Source organism: Schistocerca gregaria, chromosome 4, assembly GCF_023897955.1.
Source record: "Schistocerca gregaria isolate iqSchGreg1 chromosome 4, iqSchGreg1.2, whole genome shotgun sequence".
Taxonomy (NCBI): domain Eukaryota; kingdom Metazoa; phylum Arthropoda; class Insecta; order Orthoptera; family Acrididae; genus Schistocerca; species Schistocerca gregaria.
The window spans coordinates 761,473,686-761,497,465 of record NC_064923.1 but is presented as its reverse complement, the minus strand read 5'-3'; the positions used below and the strand labels follow the sequence as shown (position 1 = coordinate 761,497,465).

Sequence of the window (23,780 nt, the reverse complement as noted above, 5' to 3'; positions counted from 1 at the left end):
ATAACGGGATCCCCCATCGTGGGTGTCGAGTTACTCGGAACAGTGCGTGCAGTTTGCAGCTGCAGTGCCACTGGCGGGGCCCATCTGCCGCGCGTGCTGCGGGTGGCGGCAGCGAGGGGGGACGCGGGGCGACACCTGCCACCCGCTACCTGCTACCAGGCAGCGGGGGCAGCCGGCGACCGGCTCACGTCACTCCCTCGTCAGTTCCCCGTGTTGTTGTTGCGGTGGTCTTCAGTCCTGAGACTGGTCTGATGCAGCTCTCCATGCTACTCTATCCTGTGCAAGCTTCTTCATCTCCCAGTACCTACTGCAACCTACATCCTTCTCAATCTGCTTAGTGTACTCATCTCTCGGTCTCCCTCTACGATTTTTACCCTCCACGCTGCCCTCCAATGCTAAATTTGTGATCCCCGTGATGCCTCAGAACATGTCCTACCAACCGATCCCTTCTTCTTGTCAAGTTGTGCCACAAAAACCTCTTCTCCCCAATCCTATTCAATACTTCCTCATTAGTTACGTGATGTACCCATCTGATCTTCAGCATTCTTCTGTAGCACTACGTTTCGAAAGCTTCTATTCTCTTCTTGTCTAAACTATTTATCGTCCATGTTTCACTTCCATACATGGCTACGCTCCATACAAATTCTTTGAGGATCGACTTCCTGACACTTAAATGTATACTCGATGTTAACAAATTTCTCTTCTTGAGAAACGCTTTTCTTGCCATTGCCAGTCTACATTTTATATCCTCACTTCGACCATCATCAGTTACTTTGCTCCCCAAATAGCAAAACTCCTTTACTACTTTATGTGTCTCATTTCCTAATCTAATTCCCGCAGTATCGCCCGACTTAATTCGACTACATTCCATTATCCTCGTTTTGCTTTTGTTGATGTTCATTTTATATCCTCCCTTCAAGACCCTGTCCATTCCGTTCAACTCCTCTTCCAAATCCTTTGCTATATTCACTAAATTGCCATAATAAACGTTAACAGACATAATGACAGCAACGTTACTAAAAATATCGTGAATGTGTGGCACTATAATGCGGATGTGCTACTTAGAATTTCTCCTATTCTTTATTGTAAATGTGATAAATATGTCTTATTCTATACATCTTCATATATTACACTGAAGAGCCAAAGAAACTGGAACACGTGCTTCATAGCGTGTAGCCCTCCCCCCCCCCCCCCCCACCCCCCCTCGAGCACGCAAAATGGTTCAAATGGCTGTGAGCACTGTGGGACTTACCTTCTGAGGTCATGAGTTCCCTAGACTTAGAAGTCCTTAAACCTAACTTACCTAAGGACAGTGCACACATCCACGTCCGAGGCAGGTTTCGAACCTGCACCGTAGCGGTCGCGCGGTTCCAGACCGAAGCGCCTAGAACCGCTCAGCCACGCCGGCACGGCGCGAGCACGCAGAAGGGCTCGCCTAATGTCTAAAGTAGTGCGGGGCGGAACTGAAGCCATGAATCCTGCAGGGCTGTCAATAAATCTGTAAGAGTGCGAGAGGGTGAGGATCTCTTCTGAGCAGCACGTCGCAAGGCATCCCAGTTATGATCAATAATGTTCACGTCTGGGGAGTTTGGCGGGCTGTGGAAGTGTTTAAAGTCACAAGAGTATTCCTGGAGCGACTCTTTAGCAGTTTTGGGCGTGTGGGGTGCCGTATTCTCCTGCTGGAACTGCCCAAGTTCATTGAAACGCACAATGGACATGAATGGATGCAGACAGGATGCTTACGTACATGTCACCCGTCAGAGTCGTATACAAACTGCACACGCCCTGCACCATTACAGAGCCTCCACCAGACTGAAAAATCCCCTGCTGGCATGCAGGGTCCATGGATTCAAGAGGTGTCTCCATACCTGTACACATCCAAACGCTCGATATTAAAATGGTTCAAATGGCTCTAAGTACTATGGGACTTAACATCTGATGTCATCAGTTCCCTAGACTTAGAACTACTTAAACCTAATTAACCTAAGGACATAACACACATCCATGCCCGAGGCAGTATTCGAACCTGCGACCGTAGCAGCATCGCGGTTCTAGATTGAAGCACCTAGAACTGCTCGGCAACAGTGGCCGGCCCCGATCGATATGAAACGAGACTCGCCCGAACAAGTAATATGTTTCCAGTCATCAAAAATCCAATGGCGGCGTTGACGGACCCAGGCGGGGCGTACAACTTTGTGACGTGCAGCCATCAAGGGTACACGAATGGGCCTCTGGCTGCGAAAGCCCATATCGATAATGTATGGTTGAATTGTTTGCACGCTGACACTTGTTGGTGGCCCAGCCTTGAAATCTGCATCAATTTGCGGAAAGGTCGCACTTCTGTCACGTTGAACGATTCTCTTCAGTCGCCAGAACAAAAACATCGATGTGCAGACACCTGACGTAACTGGATTGAAATGCAGAACGCGGATAATTCTCTTGTGTCAAAAATCATCAAGGGTGGCGAAACTCGGTGTTATCAATACGAATCTACAAGAAAACGACAAAGTGTAGAAATTCACATGAAGGCTCAACACTTTGTCGACATAACCGACGTTCAAGACAGTGTAAGGCGTGAGCTGAACACCACCCCACAGAAGAACTTTTCTGACGGTTTCACCTGCTCGTATGAACGTTCTGTGCGTTGTACCCACGTTATGTCCGATTATGTAGAACACATGAAGCATTAAACCTACCATCTTAATTTTTCTCAATTTTTTATTAGTCCAGCCTCGAAATTTTTTGGATTGCTGGATTATGCGCCCTACGCGAGGGCTGTGGTGAGACGAAGTACCCCGCTCACAGCCGTCTCAATGTTAATGTGGTAAGCGGGCCGGAGTGGCCGAGCGGTTCTAGGCGCTACAGTCTGGAACCGCGCGACCGCTACGGTCGAAGGTTCGAATGCTGCCTCGGGCATGGATGTGTATGACGTCCTTAGGTTAGTTAGGTTTAAGTAGTTCTTAGGGCACTGATGACCACAGCAGTTAAGTCCCATAGTGCTCACAGCCATTTGAACCATTTTGTTAATGTGGTAAATAGGTCAATGTTGATAGGTCAGGCCATAGTATTGGCACCAACTGACGTCCATCCAATCTGCTGCGATCTGTCCTGGCGCTGGTGCAGTGTGGTCGCTGCATGACATGTCCACCGTCAGACCGTTTAATGCGCTGGTAAGAACAAAAATGCGCTGTGCCTGTTCACAGCATAAGTAACGCAGTCCTTTTAGATCTACATCTATATTTACGTCTGTACTTCGTAAGCCACTGTGGCAGAGGGTACATCTTACTAATATAATCGATTTTCTTTCTTATACCATTCAAGTATTTCGCTTATGTTGATGATGTTGACAAACTGTGTAACTAGGCTCTGTTTGTTACATGAGTAAATATTCTTTACGCTGTAATTATAATATGAACTGAAAATGTTATTCTGTATCTAACATGATGCAATGATCCAGTTAGAGATATGTTTTATCTATGTCAAATTTCGTCAAGACAAAGGAGTTCATGTTACCGAAACAAGAGAATGTGAATAGCCGTATTGGCAAGAAGACGCTCAGGTGTTGCAGACGCAATGTGTAGAGATTTTTACAGTGAAGTATTTTGGTGACGAATTAGGGCTTGGTCTGTGAGGAATTTCGGATGTGGTTATTCAGAGATCCTTTTGGTTGTACTTCGATATGTGAAGACGGCGTGAAGTCTGTCAAATAGTAGTTTTGTACGTCGCAGTGTTACTTAAATGGAGCTTGTTGCTTTGTTAAACACGAAGGTTGTTAAAAGATTACGGTCATGAATCGTGGAATACGGAAGTTTAATAAGTGAGAATTTCTTATAAGAACTGTGAACTGTGGTAACTGGATGCTGCAGTGTATCGAACTATGATTTGTTCTTCTCGGACGAGTTAAGAAGAGATTAAGATTTAAAACAATGGACTTAAGTTTAAATAGACGGAAGCGAACCGACTGTACAGCCCATTCTAACATTTTGTCCGTTGTTTGTGTGGAATAAAATAAATTTTCACGCTCTGATGAAATAAACTTGGAACGGGAATGTACTGTTAACTTTATTAACCGTCTATTGTAGCGTCCGTCCCGTCGCTGTTGAGACTTTCAGCACATCGCAAATTGTAGAACGGTGCACTTAGAGCGTGAAATCCATAACGCCGAATTTTAATTTGTTTTTAAATATGGGAGGTACGACGTTACCAAGATCGTCCATTTTGTCTTGCTGTAGCGGCGGTCGCAGATTTTATTGCAACACCAGCGAGGCTACGTCATCCCAAGGTACGTGTTCTCTGATATCTCTCTCCTCTTTGACGAATCTCAGCCACAGCTTTTGGGAACTTTATACGTAAATATGTATTTACGGAAAGAAGTTGATAGATACTAAAGCTGAATCAGAATTAAAGCTAGTAAAAGAGTAAAAAGGTTATCACTTTCGAGAAAAACTGATTTGTAGTTAAAGATAAAAAATAACTCATCTACTGAGGAAGGTTACGTGACATGTCGAGAGCGAAGTGTGTGGTTGACAGATGGGCAACAGCATTCGACAACCACTGAAACTGAGTAGCATGCAGTATCGTTAATTTTTCCATGCCGATATCTAAAACAGAGACGAAAATTGCTACTATTAATCAAGAGGTTTTGAAGTGACAGATACTGAAAATCGTACAGAATTACTTCCGGCAACCGTCTGCTGTCACTAAGGGCCGGCTACTGTGGCTGAGCTGATCTAGGCGCTTCAGTCCGGAACCACACTGCTGCTGCGGTCGCAGGTTCGAATCCTGCCTCGGGCATGGATGCGTGTGATGTCCTTAGGTTAGTCAGGTTTAAGTAGTTCTAAGTCTAGGGGACTGACGACCTCAGATTTTACGTCTCATAGCGCTCAGAGCCATTTGAACCATTTTGCTGTCACTAATCTTTATTTTTCTGTTACGTTAGAACTGTGGCACATCGTGTACTATGGCTGAGAGAAAGCATACGTGTTCTACGTGCTATTTACGCCCAAATCGGACAGATTAGGAATTGAAAATAGCATTTTGGAAGAAAATCTGTTTAGTGGAGAACAATGGCAGTCACTAGGAGTATGCAGAGGTATAGACATTGTATGTGTCCTCGCACTTCTTATCTTATTTTCATCGCTACGCGAGATACAATATACGACGGCGGCTGGATAATCCGTAATGGCCGCAAAGTCTTCTTCAAACACAAGTACTCTAAATGAACCGAGCAGGGTTTCGTGATAGCTACGTCGTATTTCTTTGAAGAATCCCCTCTTAAATTTCTCGAGCACTTCTGTTACACTTCCGTATGAGCTAAACCGACCTGTTACTATCCTAGTACGTTGTCATTGAATTGGTTCCATACATGTTGCCATTCCTGCCTGATGAAGTTATTACTTTTTGTTATAATATTATCTTAAGTTTATTCACGTTCAAATCGCCTGTCATTCTTTACACCAAGTGAAAAATTTATCTATGTTTTTCTGAGATTTCTTACGATCTCCCAGCGACGACATCTTCCTGTAAACATCATCAAAGCCAGGGAACAATGTTGGAGTGCTACTGATCTTATCCGATAAATCGTTTGTGTATTCAAAACATTAGAGGTCCCATTACGCTTCGTTGGGGCGCGCCCGATATCACTTTCATTTTTGTGCAACATTCGCCTTGCAGCATAAGGTACTGGATTAGCCATACATTCATGAATCCAATCGCATATGCGCGAAGTTACTCTGTGTAGTTGTAAGTTGGTTAGTAGTCGACCATGTTGCACAGTGTGGAACGTCTTTCGAAAATCTAGGAAGACCGAATCCAACTGTTCTCCCTCATCTAATGTTTGCAAGATGTTGAGTATGAGAAAGCAGACCGTACGCGAGCGGTCTCTGCGACAGACATCACTCACCTCACTGTAAAGCTGGTTTTACTCTTTATGACCAAAATCGTCTACTCATTGTTGGTGAGCGTGATGCGCTTGCTCGTAAATCAGCAGATCAGCAGCCAACCACATCGCGAATGGATTAGTGGCGTCAGTGGTCAATAGACTGTGACGTGTGTGGAGTTCCGACATCTTGAGTATGCTGCTGACTGCGCATGCCCAGAGATGGTAGACTGTGGCTTAGCTTGCTAATATAGGAAGTTAACCTATTCTTGCCGACTCCACCTTCTGTCAAAGTAAAGGATTTTGTGCCATAGCAATCTTTATTCTGTTGTTGGCTATGTTTTCGTGACACATAGTGAAGGTTGCTCACAGCCTGGTATTTTTCGTGCTAGTATTTTTTCACAAGAGAGAGGAAATATCTGAAAACAAAAAGGTATTTACGTTTCAGAGTACCTGGCAAGGAAAAAGTCCACACTGTCCATAAACAAGAACGTAAATTTGATCAACGTTTTCAATGAAAACCGTTTCAATAGCGAAAAGGTCATTTCTGTTTAATGAAAAAAATAATTTTCGATATTATTTGACACGTAGGAAGAAAAAAAATACAGAGGATAAAGAAGGGCACAGTTTTCTGCCTTCTAAATATTGTCTGATGTGTTTGTAAATATATATTTTTTCGATTAAATAAATTTAGATGATTTGAAATGTTTTGACGATACCTTTTCTTTCTTTTATTTCCCACGGGTGTGGAGAATTTACCATACGATCTTTGTCAAGAATATTCACTATGAACTTTGCTTTTGTTATTAGTAATCTACCGTAGCATTCTTGTTCCTACATTTTATTACAGTATTTCGAGTCTTCGAAAAAAGGATAGTCGCCCATAAAGCCCCTTCCACCGTTCAGGTGGCAAACTGCACAGAAGCCAATCTCACAACACGCGTCATTTTGGTGCTGCTGTATAAACGGAAACGACCACTCGTGACAGATGAGAGCAAAGAGCAGTCGCGACACTACCGCCCCTAGCGGCAAGAAAATCATTCGTCGCCTGACGTCAGATAAGTTTAATATTTGTTTTCTGTTATTTTTCTACCTAATTTGCGGAATAGCTACTATGTTTCTGAGTAGCAAGCGTTAGTACAATAATCACAAAATAAATGTGAAAAGATCCAAAGCTAATGAATGAAATGACATTATCTACAATTTCTTGCTGAAAAAATACTCTAGGAATTGCATGCAATTGTAGCTACTCCCATTCAAAGCAAGCTAATGTAAACACAATATTTCAGCCATTAGAAACGTATGTATCTTAGTTTTAAGTATCCTAATGATTGGCACTTTCCTCGACAAACAGCAATATTGCGCGAATTCTAAAGATTTACTCATTCTTGCGCTTCGCTCGTCTTTCCAACTAATGAATATTTGTTTAACATAGTTACTTGTATTTTGGAAATATGGCTGTGTTGCAAAATTTTGACGTTTGCTGTTCTGATGTAAAACAACTGCAGAATTGGTTTCTTTTGCTTAGGGAAAGAGTTTCATTGCTTTTGTCATTTTATTATCACTCCTGCTTGATAGTTTTTCTCTTCAGCTAGAACTATTGTGGTTTAACTGGTATTTTAAATAATGTAAGTGGTGCATTCCACACAAGTTTTCTAGTATTTTTACGGATTTATAAACTGGTATGTTTAATAGTGTAGCGGACAAAACTTCACCTTACTGCGTAGATGTGTGACGTCTTTCAACAATTCATCATATCTTCTGCTGTTTCGTATCTATTTCTTATTATTAAAAGGAAACGTTATTCTTCAGTAAATGGCTTTAGATTACAAGAAAACTGTTACCAAACATTCCTGTAATGTTCTGTTTCACACCTGTCAAGGCCCTTAGGAAATCTATAGAGGGTGATCCGTTGTTAGTGGAATCCACACAAACATATAAATTAAAAGTGTCACTAAAATATACTGCCGAGAATACTTAGAAATAGATGAAAACAGTCGTAAGGGTATTTTATTTTTCGCACTGAGAGATTAGATTTCGTATTTACAGGATGTCAAAGCGTCTACAGAACATTGTTCAAAGCGTCCTGAACTGAATTCAGAAAACTGCTCTGTCCTTCTGCACAAATACCGTCGCACGCGTTGGAAAATCTGAGGCATTACCTGAAACGTATTTGCAGCAGCCACTACTTCGTTCCACAGATTTGTGTTAGATCTCTGCGAGAATACATGCTCTCTGGTGGTAAAGGACGTGAGACCTAGAGACCGTGCTGGCAACACAGCAGATCCTTTACGTCCAGTCGTCCTGCCAGGGTAATGTTCATTCTGATAGTGAGCCACAGCAAGTTGACAATGTGCAGTGAAGCAGCCACATGTTCTGTCACGTTGCCTCCGGTAGACCAGGAAGAACGGTCCGAATAAACTACAAGCGAGCGACACGTCGTAATCGTCCAAGCAGGTAATCACCAACGATTCCTGCTAAAACACTGGTGGAGAACTGAATCTGGGAATGGACCTCCAAAGTGGCGTGTGGTACTTCGTCAGCCCAAACAAGGTAACTGTGTTGATTGAAATGCCATTTATGGCAAATGTTGCCTCCTCCATTGTCATTACTTTACAGAGCATTTGTCTACCTGTGACGTGTTGGTTCAGCAACCAACCACGGTGTTGAAAAGCAGGATATGGTTTCAGCTCATGAAGAAACTTCACATGGAAGGGATTCAGTGACTGTTCAGTACTGATATTCACACACACTGCTGTGATTGTCAATGTCGCACAGGAAACCTACGAGTACTAGTTTTCGTAAACGAGCAGCATACGTACGAGCAGTACTAGCACAATTCTGAAGTTCCTGACCGTAAATAAAAACCATATCACTCAATTCATCATGTCCATAATCTATCCTCTTCTGCCAACCAGAGCAAGTAACTGACGAAATTTTTATAGCCCATGCCAATGCGCTGCAGCGGTGTGTGCACATAATACCAACGACGTTGCCATAGCTCACAAAGCTTTTTCGACAATATGTAGTAACGGCACTCTAAGATATATTTTTTGGTGCAGATTCCACTAGCAACATTTATCAACTAGGTATTACGGGTAACCCTGTACCACTTGGCGCGCTGCTGTCTCTGTGTATTACAAAAATCAGCAGGTGTGTCGCGACTGTACGTGTACAGCGATCCTCATACACTCAGCATTTATTGCGCAATAATAATGTGTCAGCCAAATGCACGAAAATGTGAGGCCGAGAGCGGCAATATTGATGTTCGGACGCATCAGTTACTGTTATGACACTATGGCAGTTTCTTCTGACGTTGTGGACAATGAGGTACTTGGCGTTTCCTACACAGTCAGCAACTTAATTTCTCAAAGTACTATATGTTTACATACTCCATCTCACTCCTTGATCTTTTGTCAGTCACTTTTTTCAGCGAATTGAATTTCTCTATGTCTCGGCAGAAAGTGCGTTTTATTCCGCAATACTACCCTTACACAGTACAATGTACACTGAGGCGATAAAAGCCATGGCAGTGATATGCACATAAACAGATGGGGATAGTACTGCTTACGCGAGGTATAAAAATGGCAGTCTATTAACGGAGCTGTCATTTGCACCAAGGTGATTCACGTGAAAAGGTTTCCGACGTGATTATGGCCACATGACGGGAATTCATTGGCTTTGAACACGGAATAGTAGCTGGAGATAGCCGCACGGAACATTCCGTTTCGGAAATCGTTAGGGAATTCAGTACTACGAGATTCACAGTGTCAGGAATGTGCCGAGAATACCAAACATCGGAAATTACCTCTGACCACGGACAGCGCAGTGACCGACGGCCTTTACTTAACGACCGAGAACAGCGGTGTTCGCGTAGAGTTGACAATGCTAACAGACAAGCAGCTTTGCGTGAAATAACCGCAAAAATCAATGCGAACATACGATGAATACATCCGTTAGGACGGCGCGGCGAAATTTGGCGTTAATGGGCTATGGCATTAGAAGACCGAAGCGAGTGCCTTTACTAACAGCACAACATCGCCTGCTCTCCTGGACCCGCGAACATATCGATTGGACTCTAGATGACTGGAAAACAGTGGCCTCGTCAGATGAGTCCCGATTTCATTTCGTAAGAGCTGGCGGTAGGGTTCGAGTATGGCGCAGACCCGACGAAGCCTTTGACTCACGTTGTCAACAAGGCACTGTGCAAGCTGTTGGTGGCTTCGTACCTAGGTGTCATTTTTATGAAAAATGCGAGTCTTCTTATTTCTAATTAGTATCGCACAGAAAAATCCAGTTTTCATTGAAAATATAAATTGTTAGTTACTAATATTTTATAAAAGATCGTTTAAATTTTAAAAAATTACAAGTACAATTTTCTTCATCTTTATGTATTTTACGTTTGACAAATATAGTCGTAGAACGTGCTCCTTTATTAAATTATTTCTATCGGTCAGGAGTGAAACCCAGATCACCCACGAGGCAACGAGCCCCATACCACAGAGCAACATTGACCTTGATGTAAGGGTATTAAAGATCCTCGGTTAACTTCTAAGTCCATTTTCACGAGAAATTTTGTAGAGGTGCATTTAATTGCTTTGGTTGACTGGTGAATTTCATGTACAATAAACACAAAAACCTACAAAAATCTGATTGCTTTCTGGTCTCCAGGTGAGTGCACTAGACTGACTTACTACGAGCAGTCGATTGCGACAAGAAAGTCGCTCGTGTACGAGGCACGTTCAAAAAGTGAGTGTCCTACATTTAATATTTTTTTAGAAAAAATACATTTGAAAAGAATATGCTGGATATTGTTGATACACTTGTTGACTTTGTTTCCAGATTATCGCCATCCCGATCAGTGCATCTAGAGAGCTGTGGCACAAGCTCCTTTATGTCCACCAGCTGCTTCCCCAACTTCAGAGCCTTTTTCTGCACTTGCTCGTCGACTGAAATTTTAATCCTACTCATGTGTGTCTTGAGGGAGGCGAGAAAAAATTATAATCTGAAGGTGGCCAAGCTAGGACAATACGCGGGGTGGGGGGGGGGGGGGGGTGGGGGTTCAAAACATCCCAACCAGATCAGTGCAAGAGTGCCTTGGTGACTAAGGCTGTGTGATGACGGGCATTGTCGTGTGACACCTTTAGTTCTGAACGCTCTCTTGTATTTTTTAGTGTTTCACAATCGTCTCCCCCTGAGGCAGAAATTCGGCCAAAATGATGCGTCTTCATTCCCAAAACACTGAGGCCATGTTTTTTTTGTCCGAAATTGTGGTTTTGAATTTTTTGGCAGATTTCGAATTGGTATGACGCCTCTGAGACGACTGTCTTTTTGTCTCAGGCCTGTAATGAGTCACCTTCATTTTATCTCCAGTTATAATAGAGCTCAGAAAATTCTCGCCTTCCAGTTCGAGTCTCTCAAGAAACTCTCGGGCACTACTAATCCGATTTTACTCGTGCTTTTCTGTCAGCTGTTTTGGAACCCAGCTTGCGCATAGGTTCCGGTAGCGAAGCGTTCCTCTGAGTGCCTCGTATAAGACAGTTCTCGAGAGTTGTGGAAACATCGCAGTAATTTCACCCACTGCTAATCGGCGAACCTTTTCTTCAAATTTTTTGCACCAACTCATCTGTTTAATGGAAGGTCTTCCACTCCTCTGTTATTGATTCACTACACTCCCTACACCACATAAAGACAGTCGTACAGTTCATAATACCTTCGTCGTAAACCGTTTTGATTTGCGAAAAAATTTCGGTAGGTGTCATTCCTTCAGCGGCAGCTTTCACGCAACTGGATACTACAACATGAGTTTACGTATTACCGTATTGCTGCGATGCTCGCTCAGGATGCCTATTCTGTATCTTTACGCCATTGTGCCGATCGTTTCGGTACTCAATAGCACCGAACGGTCTAGTACTCGAATTAGAGTCTCTGTGTTATTCAGTATGCATTTCGGTAGCGATACCGTTCGGGTCTAGAGAACCAAAGCGCTGTTGTCGGTTCGTGTCGCGCAAGCCAATCAACACCAGTCCCCTAGAACTTACTTCTTAAACCTAACTAACCTAAGGACATCACACACATCCATTCCCGAGGCAGGATTCGAACCTGCGACCGCAGCGGTCGCACGGTTACGCATTGAAGCGCGTACAACCGCTCGGCCACACAGGCCGGCCATTACTGAGGAAGTGCGGTCTTACATGCAAGTAATAAGGAATATTGCAGAAAAATCTTAACTTACACGAATAACAATGTCTCAGAACGTGTTGCATATATGAAGAGGAAAAACAAATTGCGTCTACTCATGCGCGAACTCGTGACGTTAAGTATCACATGCCTGCGCTCGAACCACTTGGCCACGTCAAACAATAGAAGCGCAGGAACGTAGCCTGACTTCGTTTGCCAAACGGTGCTGTGTAAGTCATTAATGTGTGATAGTTTGGAAGTTTTCCAGTATCAGGGTTCACATAATTGCTTTCCAATGTTACTTGAAAGTTGCAAACACGTTTCGATAGTTACTAACTAACCTATTTGTGGGAAAAAGTACACAAAGGCACTAGTAACGTCAGGTCACATTCATATAATATGCGTAAGCAGAACCGTTGTCTTGATATTTAATGATCTTTAAGCTCTTATTTGCATGAAAATAACACGTATTTTGAGAGAATATCGACCGAAATCGTTTTTATTATGTAATCATTCACAGCAACAACCTAACCTAACCATATTTCTAACAAAGGAAAACAGTCTATTACGAACTCACTTTCCAACTGGATGCGTCCTCATGTGATTTTTTAGTAACACAATCACTAAATCCAAAGCTAGAATAGCTAAATATGTTTAAAATAACAAATTATAGGTCTACATAAATCAGAGCTTACTCAGAGCTTACTCAGAAGCTTACTGAATAGGATATTTCTATAAAGAACCGAAAATGACATCACTACCGAGACCAGCCTACTACACCGATCGGTATGAACGATCAGGGGATCCCCCACTACCACTCAGTGTTGCCAACACTCAAAAGAGAAAAAAAAACCACAGCCTGTTACGGTCGCAGTACACTTACACCTCGAACGTGTCTCGTGGAAGGGGCTCTAGTGGCGTAATGTTCTGAGGTGAGGCTACAAGTCTCAGAAGCTTACTGAATATATTTCGATAAAGAACCGAAAATGACATCACTACCGAGACCAGCCTACTACACCGATCGGTATGAACGATCAGGGGATCCCCTACTACCACTCAGTGTTGCCAACACTCAAAAAAGAAAAAAAAGCCACAGCCTGTTACGGCCGCAGTACACTTACACCTCGAACGTGCCTCGTAGAAGGGGCTCTAGTGGCGTATGTTGTGAGGTGAGGTTACAAGTCTCAGAAGCTTACTGAATATATTTCGATAAAGAACCGAAAATGACATCACTACCGAGACCAGCCTACTACACCGATCGGTATGAACGATCAGGGGATCCCCCACTACCACTCAGTGTTGCCAACACTCAAAAGAGAAAAAAAAACCACAGCCTGTTACGGTCGCAGTACACTTACACCTCGAACGTGTCTCGTAGAAGGGGCTCTAGTGGCGTAATGTTCTGAGGTGAGGCTACAAGTCTCAGAAGCTTACTGAATATATTTCGATAAAGAACCGAAAATGACATCACTACTGAGACCAGCCTACTACACCGATCGGTATGAACGATCAGGGGATCCCCCACTACCACTCAGTGTTGCCAACACTCAAAAAAGAAAAAAAAGCCACAGCCTGTTACGGCCGCAGTACACTTACACCTCGAACGTGCCTCGTAGAAGGGGCTCTAGTGGCGTATGTTGTGAGGTGAGGTTACAAGTCTCAGAAGCTTACTGAATATATTTCGATAAAGAACCGAAAATGACATCACTACCGAGACCAGCCTACTACACCGATCGGTATGAACGATCAGGGGATCCCCCACTACCACTCAGTGTTGCCAACACTCAAAAAAGAAAAAAAGCCACAGCCTGTTACGGCCGCAGTACACTTACACCTCGAACGTGCCTCGTAGAAGGGGCTCTAGTGGCGTATGTTGTGAGGTGAGGCTACAAGTCGCTACTGGCACGTGGACGGGGCACCGACCTGCGAGTCCGAGGTAGTGGATGCCGAGGTGGTGGTGCGGCCCGTTGGCGGAGCTGCTGGAGGAGCAGACGGCGGCGGCAGCGGCGGCGGCGGCGGCGGCGGCGGCGGCCGCGCTGCGCGCCGCGAACGCGCACGACGGCAGGTCTGCCAGCTCGTCGTCGCTGCCGTCGCAGGCGTCGCGGCCGCCCGACTGCGACAGGAAGTAGCCGGCCAGCTTGTGCGCCGCCTGGTGCTGCTGGCCGTGCTGGTGGCCCGCCTGGTGCTGGTGGTGCTGGTGGTGCTGGTGGTGGTGGTGGTGCGGCGACGAGCTGGAGTCGGCGCGCGTCACCTCGACGACGCCCCCGCTGCGCGGCTGCGAGGAGCCGGGGGACGTCGACGACGCCGGCAGCCGGTAGCCCGCGCTCTGGCTGCTCGACATGGCGCTGCTACTCTTGCCGCTACCTCGCCTCACACGCTAAACCTCTACTGCGCAGCAACGCCCTCTGCTGCCAACTCGTGCATCTGCCGATAAGACGCCAATTTCACTGCTACCGAATCCTGCACAGAAATATTACGAACCTCTTTCACTGCGAAACGTGAACTAGCCCGTACAGCAAACTTACTGTCGCTTACTTATATAGCGCAAACCGACGACAATTATCAGCTACCTAACAATTGTTTACCGCTCGCTCCAGTGCAGCTCCAACCCTACCTTCGAAGCCTCACGCTGCGAAATCTGAGTCTTCTTCGCGACAATTCTCACGCCACTACGAGCTCCATCTTCCTGCGAATCACCTGAAACAAATGCATATATTGTACTTAGTATCCTCTCTCCCTCACGACCAGAATTCCTTAAATAATTCATATCCAGTAGAAAAATCAGCTTAAAAGGTCTTAAAATGGCTCAAATGGCTCTGAGCACTATGGGACTTAACATCTGAGGCCATCAGTCCCCTAGAACCTAGAACTACTTAATCCTAACTAACCTAAGAACATCACACACATCCACGCCCAAGGCAAGATTCGAACCTGCGACCGCACCTGTAGCGCGGTTCCAGACTGAAGCGCCTAGAACCGCTCGGCCACTCCGGCCGGCTTTCAAAGGTCTGATTATTTTACGAATGAGTCGATGTGTTAAGTATTTCGCGTTGAGCGTGTAAAATCTTGAGTACATAAAACTATAATTATGTCGGTTTTATTAGTTTCGAATTAATCATCCATAGATAACAAAAAAACTCAGAACAAAAACTGGTAAATCAGAAAAACAATAACCCCTTTATATGGTTATGTAAAATCTTTTTGGCAAGGAATGCATTGTGACAGATCGTTTGTTATACGCTTGATCGTAGTAATAGTAAGTTATAAAAGCAAGGCCATTAACTGCAAATTAACAATAAAATTTCCTGTAAATATTACGGTGTAAATTTTATTTTTTACGTGATACCAATATTTACAGTTCAGTCGTCGTTTTCTGCTCTACCTTTTAAGGAAAACTGTGCGGCTGGTGCCGGCGGAGGTTCGAGTCCTCCCTCGGGCATGGGTGTGTGTGTTTGTCCTAGGAGGATTTAGGTTAAGTAGTGTGTAAGCTTAGGGACTGATGACCTTTGTCCCGTAAGATTTCACACACATTTGAACATCTTAAGGAAAAGCTAGTTTTTTACGCCTCCTGAACTACTGTGGTACACTGCAGTAATTTTGCAGCTGCATTTAGTGCTATATGCGGATGCTGTCTGTAAAATGTGTTCCTAATTGAGCTAAATAAGTAATAACCTAAAACGTTGTGCTTTGTGCTGAAGTTTTACTGCATGAAATGCGAAGATGTAGAGAGCGACAAAGTCTATTCCCTTCATTATTTTCTGCGGGAATCAGAGAGAAAATATTAGAGAAGATTTAAAATTATGTGTGAACCTTGTTGCAAGTCGCTAAGTGCTCTAATTCCTAATTACTGGGCGTATAAAGTCTGGATTATTTGGACGCGATGAGTTAAGCCGCCACAAGACATATAAAGTTATGAACTTTAATAATTATCTTACAGCGTTAAGACTTTATTGTAAGATTATAACTCTTTCTGAGAAGATTGTGGCAGCAATTAAAATTTTTAAATGTAGTCAGTAATCGTACAAATACTGACAATAAAGTCATTGTCGCCCCTGAAATCCGTTAGATACACAATCTGCCACAAGGATTCGAGGATTTTAACCTTTTCCTAATATAGACGTCCAGCATTCTGACCACAGACTGTGTTGTTAAAACTCGACTACGCAGCTTGTGATCTTTTCCTTCCAGCTATAAAGTCTCTATCTTACAAAAATGACGTACAAAAATTGGAAATCATTTATGGCATATGTACACTGAGGTGAAAAAAGTCATGTGATACCCCCTAAAAACCTGAAGCAGCTCGGAGTGGCATGGAAACCACGAGTCGTTGGAAATGTTGAGTCAAGCTGTCTCTAAAGCCGTCCAAAATTGCGAAAATGTTGCCGGTGCAGGAGTTTGTGCACAAATTGACCTCTCGACTATATCCCATAAATTTTCAATGGCAATCACGTCGGGCCACCTGCGTGGCCAAATCTTTTTCTCGAACTGTCCGCAATGTTCTTCAAGCCAGTCGTGAATAATTGTGGCCCGTTGACATGGCGCATTGTCGTTGGTAAACATTCCATCGTTGGCTGCCAATAATCTTCAGGTAGCCGAACACAACCATCTCCAGTCAATTATCGGTTCAGTTGGACCAGAGGGCCTGCCGGTGCGGCCGAGCGGATCTAGGCGCTTCAGTCTCGTAACGCGCGATCGCTACGGTCGCAGGTTCGAATCCTGCCTCGGGCATGGATGTGTGTCTTGTCCTTAGGTTAGTTAGGTCTAAGTAGTTCTAAGTTGTAGGGGACTGATGACATATGATGTTCAAATGGTTCAAATGGCTGTGAGCACTATGGGACTTAACATCTGTGGTCATCAGTCCCCTAGAGCCTAGAACTACGTAAACCTAACTAACCTAAGGGCATCACACACATCCATGACCGAGGCAGGATTCGAACCTGCGACCGTAGCAGTCACGCGGTTCAGGACAGAGCGCCTTAACCGCGAGACCACCGCTGCCGGCACCTTATGATGTTAAGTCCCATAGTGCTCAGAGCCATTTGAACGATTTTTTTTTTTTTTTTTTTGGAGCAGAGGACCCAATCCATTCCACGTAAACACAATCACACCATTATTGACCCACCACCAGCTCGCACAGTGTCTATTGAGAACTTGGGTCCACGGCTTCGTGAGGTCTGTGCCACTCGAACCCTGCCATCAGCTGTCACCAACTGAAATGAGGACTCATCTGATCGGGCCACCGTTTTCCAGGCCATTAGGGTCCAACAGATACGGTCACGAGAAGCGGTGTAGCCGATGCTGTGCTGTTGACGAAGGCACTGGCTTCGGTCGTCTCCTGCCAAAGCCCACTAACGCCAGGTTTCGCTGCAGTGTTCTGACGGATACGTTCGTCGTACCTACCACATTGATTTCTGCGGATATTTCATGAAGTGTTGCTTGTCTGTTAGCACTGAAAATTCTACGCAAACGCCGCTGCTCTCAGTCGTTAAGTGAAGACCGCCGGCCACTGTGTTGTCCGTGGTGTGAGGTAATGCCTGAAATTTGGCATTCTCGGCTCACTCTTGGGTGTGGATCTCAAAATATTTAATTCCCTAACGATTTCCGAAATGGAATGTCCCATGCGTCTAGCTCCAACTACCATTCTGTGTTCAAATTCTGTTAATTCTTGTCGCGCTGTCATAATGAGACCGGAAATCTTTTCTCACATGAATTATCTCAGTACAAATGACAGCACTGTCAATGCATTGCCTTTTTATTCACCGTGTATGTAATACTAGAATGCAGAGCTGCATGGAGAGCTGCACCAATCCAGTCTCCAGACTGAAGACCACAACAACACATGCGATACTACCGCCATCTGCGTACGTACATGTCGCTAACCCACGACTTACGTCACCTCAGTGTATACTTCCTCTAATCATGCCAGAAATATGTGTTTTTTAATTTAACTTCAATAGGTACAGAACCTGAAACAATGGATTGAAGTTGGTGTTACAGCCAAAACTTGGACTCAGGTGTCCTGCATAGTAGGCAGATGTGCTAACCACCACAGCACCACGCTACTGGCACACCTGCTTAGTAACGAGGAGACCTGCGTTCAAATTCCAACTGCGCCACAAATTTTAATTCATTGCTTCAACTTCTGTCCTTGTAACAGATAAAGTTGGGACACATATGTCTTCAGGAAAATGTATCTTTTAATTTAATTTACGGCCAGAGGTACGCAATTTTTTTTTGAAATTTATTTAATTTGTTCACCTCATTTTGCAACGTATCTTCCCAAAAATGCGTATAGGATTGCGTATATTACACATAAGCAAAATAAGGTTTCTTCTTTATTTTGTCAACATTTGACTCTTAACATGTATGATATTTGAAATCTCTGTCTCCTAGAAAAATCACGTAAAAATGCTGAAATTCGCATGTGGTATAGATCTCTGCAGTGTCTCTAAGCTTGTCAAAATCTGTTCTAAATTTCAATTAGGCACACAATGACTTTTTTCTTGAAATATTCGAAAATTTCGCGCCCTGTTAAGTCCCCTTCTTTAGAACTGGCAGTGGCAATCCTTGGCGCAGCAGAAGTGGCAACACAGTGGGAGCCCGGTCCATTCCGCTACCTGTCAGACGCCGACTGCTTTAGGCCGGACTACAGAAATCCACCGACGTAACAGGCTAAATAGTGTTGGTCCGAGGGTTCTTTTGATCTTAGATGGGTTCGTGGGTTCTTTTGATCTTAGATGTCAAGCACGTACCTTAAACAAGGCCATACAAATGTAAGGCACCATTATATTTTTTATAACAGTTTAGTGTGGAGGCCGCGTCACAGAAGCTGATTTCTGCTCCATTCACTCTTGTCTGTACGGGACAAAATGTTGCTACTTTATTCGGGATGGAAATTAGTGGTAAGTTCTAGGGGACCAAACTGCAGACGTCACGCTATTTACTCTAAGTTAATCCAACTTACACTAAGGACAACACACAGACCCATGCCCAAGGGAGGACTCGAACCTCCGACGGGGGTAGCGGCGCGAACCGTGGCAAGGCGCCCCAGACCGTACGGCTACTCTGTGTGGCTCGGGATACAATGAGCACGAAGTACCTATTTATCAGATTAACATAGGTTTGTTGATGGAATAGTTGTTTAAAATTGAATATCTGTCTACAATCGTCGGAAATATATTACGTAGACAAGGATGTAATACACAGGGTGTTTGGTAACGTTATTTTCTGAAATTTTCAAAATACTAACTGGGGGGGAATATTTATTTAGGCGTTTGGTTGCAGAATAAATATGCTAGAATAAGGTCATTTTCTATCGCTGGTGCTAGTTTGCAGTTTTTGCCAAAGGAGTGTAGTTGTATCGGATCACATAGAGAGCCTTTGGATGACATGGTAAATACGTTTATAAATCAGGTTTAAAAAGTCTTCAGTATTAATTGAAATATTTCTAACATTATTGTGGACACTTTTTAACTGAAGAGGATTGTCACGAGTTAACAGTGAACTAGAGTAAATTCACAACCTGTGCAACAGGCTTTGGATGAAGTAGGAAACCACCGTAGTGTACAACAAAAATATTAATATAGCTGTTATATACAAGGACATGGAAACTGTTATTCCAAAGCAGTTACGCCACCTGAGAGTATAGATAAAACAGGAAAAGAAAAGTGAGCGACTTCTTACATCTCTGGAGGGGAAGTATTCACGTAGGTATGATGAAGCATGAAGTAGGATTCTGAAGATTAGGGGACCATGCACTAGCGTTATAACGCGTCAGTTAGATAATGCGTCCATTAGAAGCGGTCAGCGTTCAACACATCACGAACAGCGGCGGAGGGATAGTACAGTTACTATAGGACGCTTTCGTTACTGTTACGGTGCGCTGTCGTGTCTGAGAAGCGAAGCTTTGATAAGTAGTAACAAATTTCACCACCCACAATTTGTTTCAGTCTCTCAGAAGTTCTTTCTTATGTAAGCAAAGCACTTTCCGCAAAATTCGAAATTTTGGAGTGTAGATTCTGTTTTTTTTTTTTTTTTTTTTTTTTTGCTTTGACGAAGATTTTTATGAATACTGCGCATTTTTCATCTAAAACTGGGCATACGTCCCAGCGTTCGTAAATGAGGAAGAATTTGTATCTCCCGCTTACGCAAAAAGCATTCAGTCCACAAAAGACGGTAATTAGAATAGTGTTTGGAATTCACACAGGTACATCTTGCAGGTATCTCTTTAAGCAACTGGTAATGTTGACCACAGTGTCACAGCATATTTATTCACTTATAAAATGACTTATCAATAATCAATTTAAATTTGAGAGTAACAGAGATGTAGTACAACACTACCAAGAAAAATGATGTACGTTACCGTTTAATGAATCTGTCTTGGGCACAGAAGGGGATTAAATTTGAGCTGTAAATCTCTTTGACGAACTACCCGTGGAAATAAAACGTTTGACAGGTAGCAGAAACGTTTTAAAATGTGGATTAAAGGTGTTCCTCCTTAAGAACTCCTTTTATACCGTAGAGGAATTCTTGAGCAAGAATAATTAGTAACTTTTAAAGAAAGAAAACCTGTAAATGGCCAGTATTGTCATATAAATATATTTTTAGTTCTATGTAAGTGTTCTATGTTTGCTGCGTTGACACGTATCCACATCATAATGTTAATCGCGAATTTTATCTATGGCACAAACGCTTGCGAGGGTGGTGTCAAATGTTTGGTATACCAGGATTCTGCGCGTCGTCCAAAACAATTATGTTTGCTCGTAGAATACAATGTAAATGCTTTATGAAATAGAACAGTTGATAATATAAGCATGTGTCGCTGAACAAAACAATAGTTTATACGCTTTACTGAGAAATGCCGTCTATAGGACAACAATGACTCGAAGGTTACGTGCTTAATTATCAAACTATAAATCGGTTATAGGATATTTTCGTCTCTTATCGTTTTCTTTACTTCTGGCTGTACTCGGTTGATGTCAAAATTAGCAGACAGCTCCGTGATTGGGAGCCCACATTTAACTGTAGGTCCTGTGATAACTGAATGGTTAAGTCAGTTCGGAGGTCGGAGGAAGGCAATGGCATAGCACGTCCCATAGAACACTAAGGCGTCCAAACCTTCCTTCAAGTTAAGAACAGGTGTATCTTATAATAGTGTAACACTGTTTATTATATTGTAATAAAGCAAGGAACATGAGTAAAGTCTGTTTGCTTAACCAGTGAAAAATTACGTTTGGACCTATGATGACGGAATAAAGCGAATCAGCAGGTGATGTAAAATAAAATAACCTACTAACATTAAAAGACCCTCATAAATGTATCTGAAAACACATGGGATAAGAAGCTTTATTTCATCATAACAAACTTCACTAAGATGGCACCCTATACTGATACAAGAAACAACGAACAGGTTCAAATGATTATCGCAAAAACTTATATGAAATATAAATTACCTATGTATGCGGTTTCTTTGCAGCTTCGTTTCATTCTCAATCAATTCAGCACCTTCAGGGATCGCACACAAATCCTGCCGTGGTTATTTGATCAGTATTATAAACGGTGCAAGAGGACTTCGCAGAGAGAATGACCACGAACATAAGGAAAAAGCCCAACAACGAATTACTATTATTTTTAAGTTAAAAATAAACTTATTCCTCGATGAAGTTTCTAGTAGCCCACTGCACATTGGCTCACATTTTTCGGAGAGGGGGCAGATTCGATGCCTGAAGTAAATCCTTGATAGCCTCCAAAACATGGATCTACGACACATAAACAGTTCCTTGAACTCCAAACGTATCAGAGCAAGAAACTTACTTAGATATGGATACAGGTGGAAGTCAGACGGTGCTAATTCGGATGAAAAGGATGTATGTTCCACCGATTTGAATCTCAACTTCCGCATTCCTCACAATACCGAAGCACATTATTCTATTGCCCTGAAGACAGATGACTTTCTTATTTTGTCTCACAGGTACCTTCTCAAGTACTTACTTTTATCCGGGTTGTCTAGAAGACTAGTTTAGTGTTCGTCAGATATTACTTTATCTTAGTAAGGCGACCAACAAGAACAATATCTTTTGAAAACATTAACCATCATTCCAGTATATGATGGCTTATTTTTGTTGTTGGGCCATCGGGTTCTGCCGATGCTTTGACTGCCGTTCGTTTCTGATCTGAAGTTGTAGACAGTATTAAATCGATGCACAGAATCTATTCATTTTAAATCACTTCAAGCACTGCCGAGAAATTCGTTCTCCCCATTTTCTTTAGGTCGGCATTCAACGAATCTTGCACGATCCACTCCCATACTTTCGGCTCAAATGCTTATGGCTTATACATGTCACATCTTCAGTCAACGAAGACCCAAAACGATGCTATGTTATTTCTCGATTTTTTCGCCTGTGGTGGCGGTTTTCTAACGTCACGTGTATCAGTTTCAAGACAAGTACGGACAGATTTGAACTAAGGCGTTCATGTCATAACTGGATGAACTTCCTTAACAGATAACCTGGCAAAACAAAAACAGCACAGTATTCCAATTTACATATTTGAAAGAAATTCTTCTTTAAAAAGTCCAATAAACGAAGATTATTCCGTGGATTAACTTGATATCAAGCTACATGTGTCATCATAGCGAAAGCAAATATTAGTTGATATTAACGGCATATTTCTATGGTATCGAGTTAATTATTTCTAATCCGCGTAACAAGTAATATCGCCTACAGACCACTGCAGTATTTAAATCCGAATAGAAGACGAAGTGAGGGGAATGTGCTGCGTCGGGTCCAAAATACTCATGGCAGACGAGGCAAGAACATAAAAAGCACAATAGCACAGACACACACGCCATTCCTCGCTAAAAGATGTCTTCTACTACTAAAGTTGGACCTTAATTTGAGAAAGAAATTTGTAAGTATGTACGCCTGGTGCACAGTATTGAGTGGCAGTGATTCATACGCTGTTTGGGATGTGGTGCTCCATACGAATGCTGAATGTTAAGTGGACTGATATTATAACAAATGAGGAGGCTCCCTGCAGAATCGCCGAGGAAAGGAATGTGTGCGATACACTAACTAGAAGAAGCGACAGGGCGACAGGTCGGGTGTTGAGAGATCAGGAAATGACTTCCATGTCGTAGAGGGCACAAACTACAGGGAAGAACAGAAATTGGAATTTATCCACAATAAGTTGAGATTAGTAGGGTGGCACTGGAGAGGAAGTTACTGCGGGCCGCAACAAACTAATCAGAAACTGATGAAAGCACCACGAAGTTCAAAGAGAACCATCGTGGATAACATGACATGTAGTGATGACTACCATGATGCAGTTAGCAGCTTGACATAGACAAAGAAGAGAGTGAGCGAACAAGCGAGCGAGCGAGCGAGAGAGAGATACCTGCTGGGGCGCTGGGCACGTGGTGTTGACGGTTCGCTTCCCGGGCGGCCACTGACGGGCTGCGGCAGCTTCAGCAGGGCGCCTCCCTTCACCCTCACCGCCCCCACCCCAGGGCGGCGCCTATTGGCCAGGCTGGGGGCGGCTCCACCCTCCCTCTGCCGTCACAGGTCCAGCCGGGATTCACCGTTTCCAAACAAACAAGCCGAACGACTCCCCGCCAACTTGCGTTTTCAGTCGATTTCGCTGGGAAAGGCCGCGGCCTTCTGCCAAACGTCTCACTCAGTGTAAGGCCCACATGTTCGTTTCCGCTACATTTACATGAGGCTCA

The 23,780-nt window shown here is 43.4% G+C and overlaps 1 protein-coding gene across 1 annotated transcript in view; it reads right to left on the bottom strand.

The window, feature by feature from the left end:
• LOC126267910 (heart- and neural crest derivatives-expressed protein 1) overlaps nt 1–23,499 on the bottom strand; it is an 87,856-nt gene extending 64,357 nt beyond the window's left edge. Inside the window, exons 1-3 of the mRNA XM_049973220.1 lie at nt 23,453–23,499; nt 14,673–14,755; nt 13,982–14,518 (exon numbers count right to left, since the gene is read on the bottom strand). Of these exons, the coding sequence (XP_049829177.1) occupies nt 13,982–14,399 (418 nt within the window). The 5' untranslated portion in view covers nt 14,400–14,518; nt 14,673–14,755; nt 23,453–23,499. The remainder of the gene's footprint in view (nt 1–13,981; nt 14,519–14,672; nt 14,756–23,452) is intronic.
• Nucleotides 23,500–23,780: the final 281 nt, after the last annotated feature.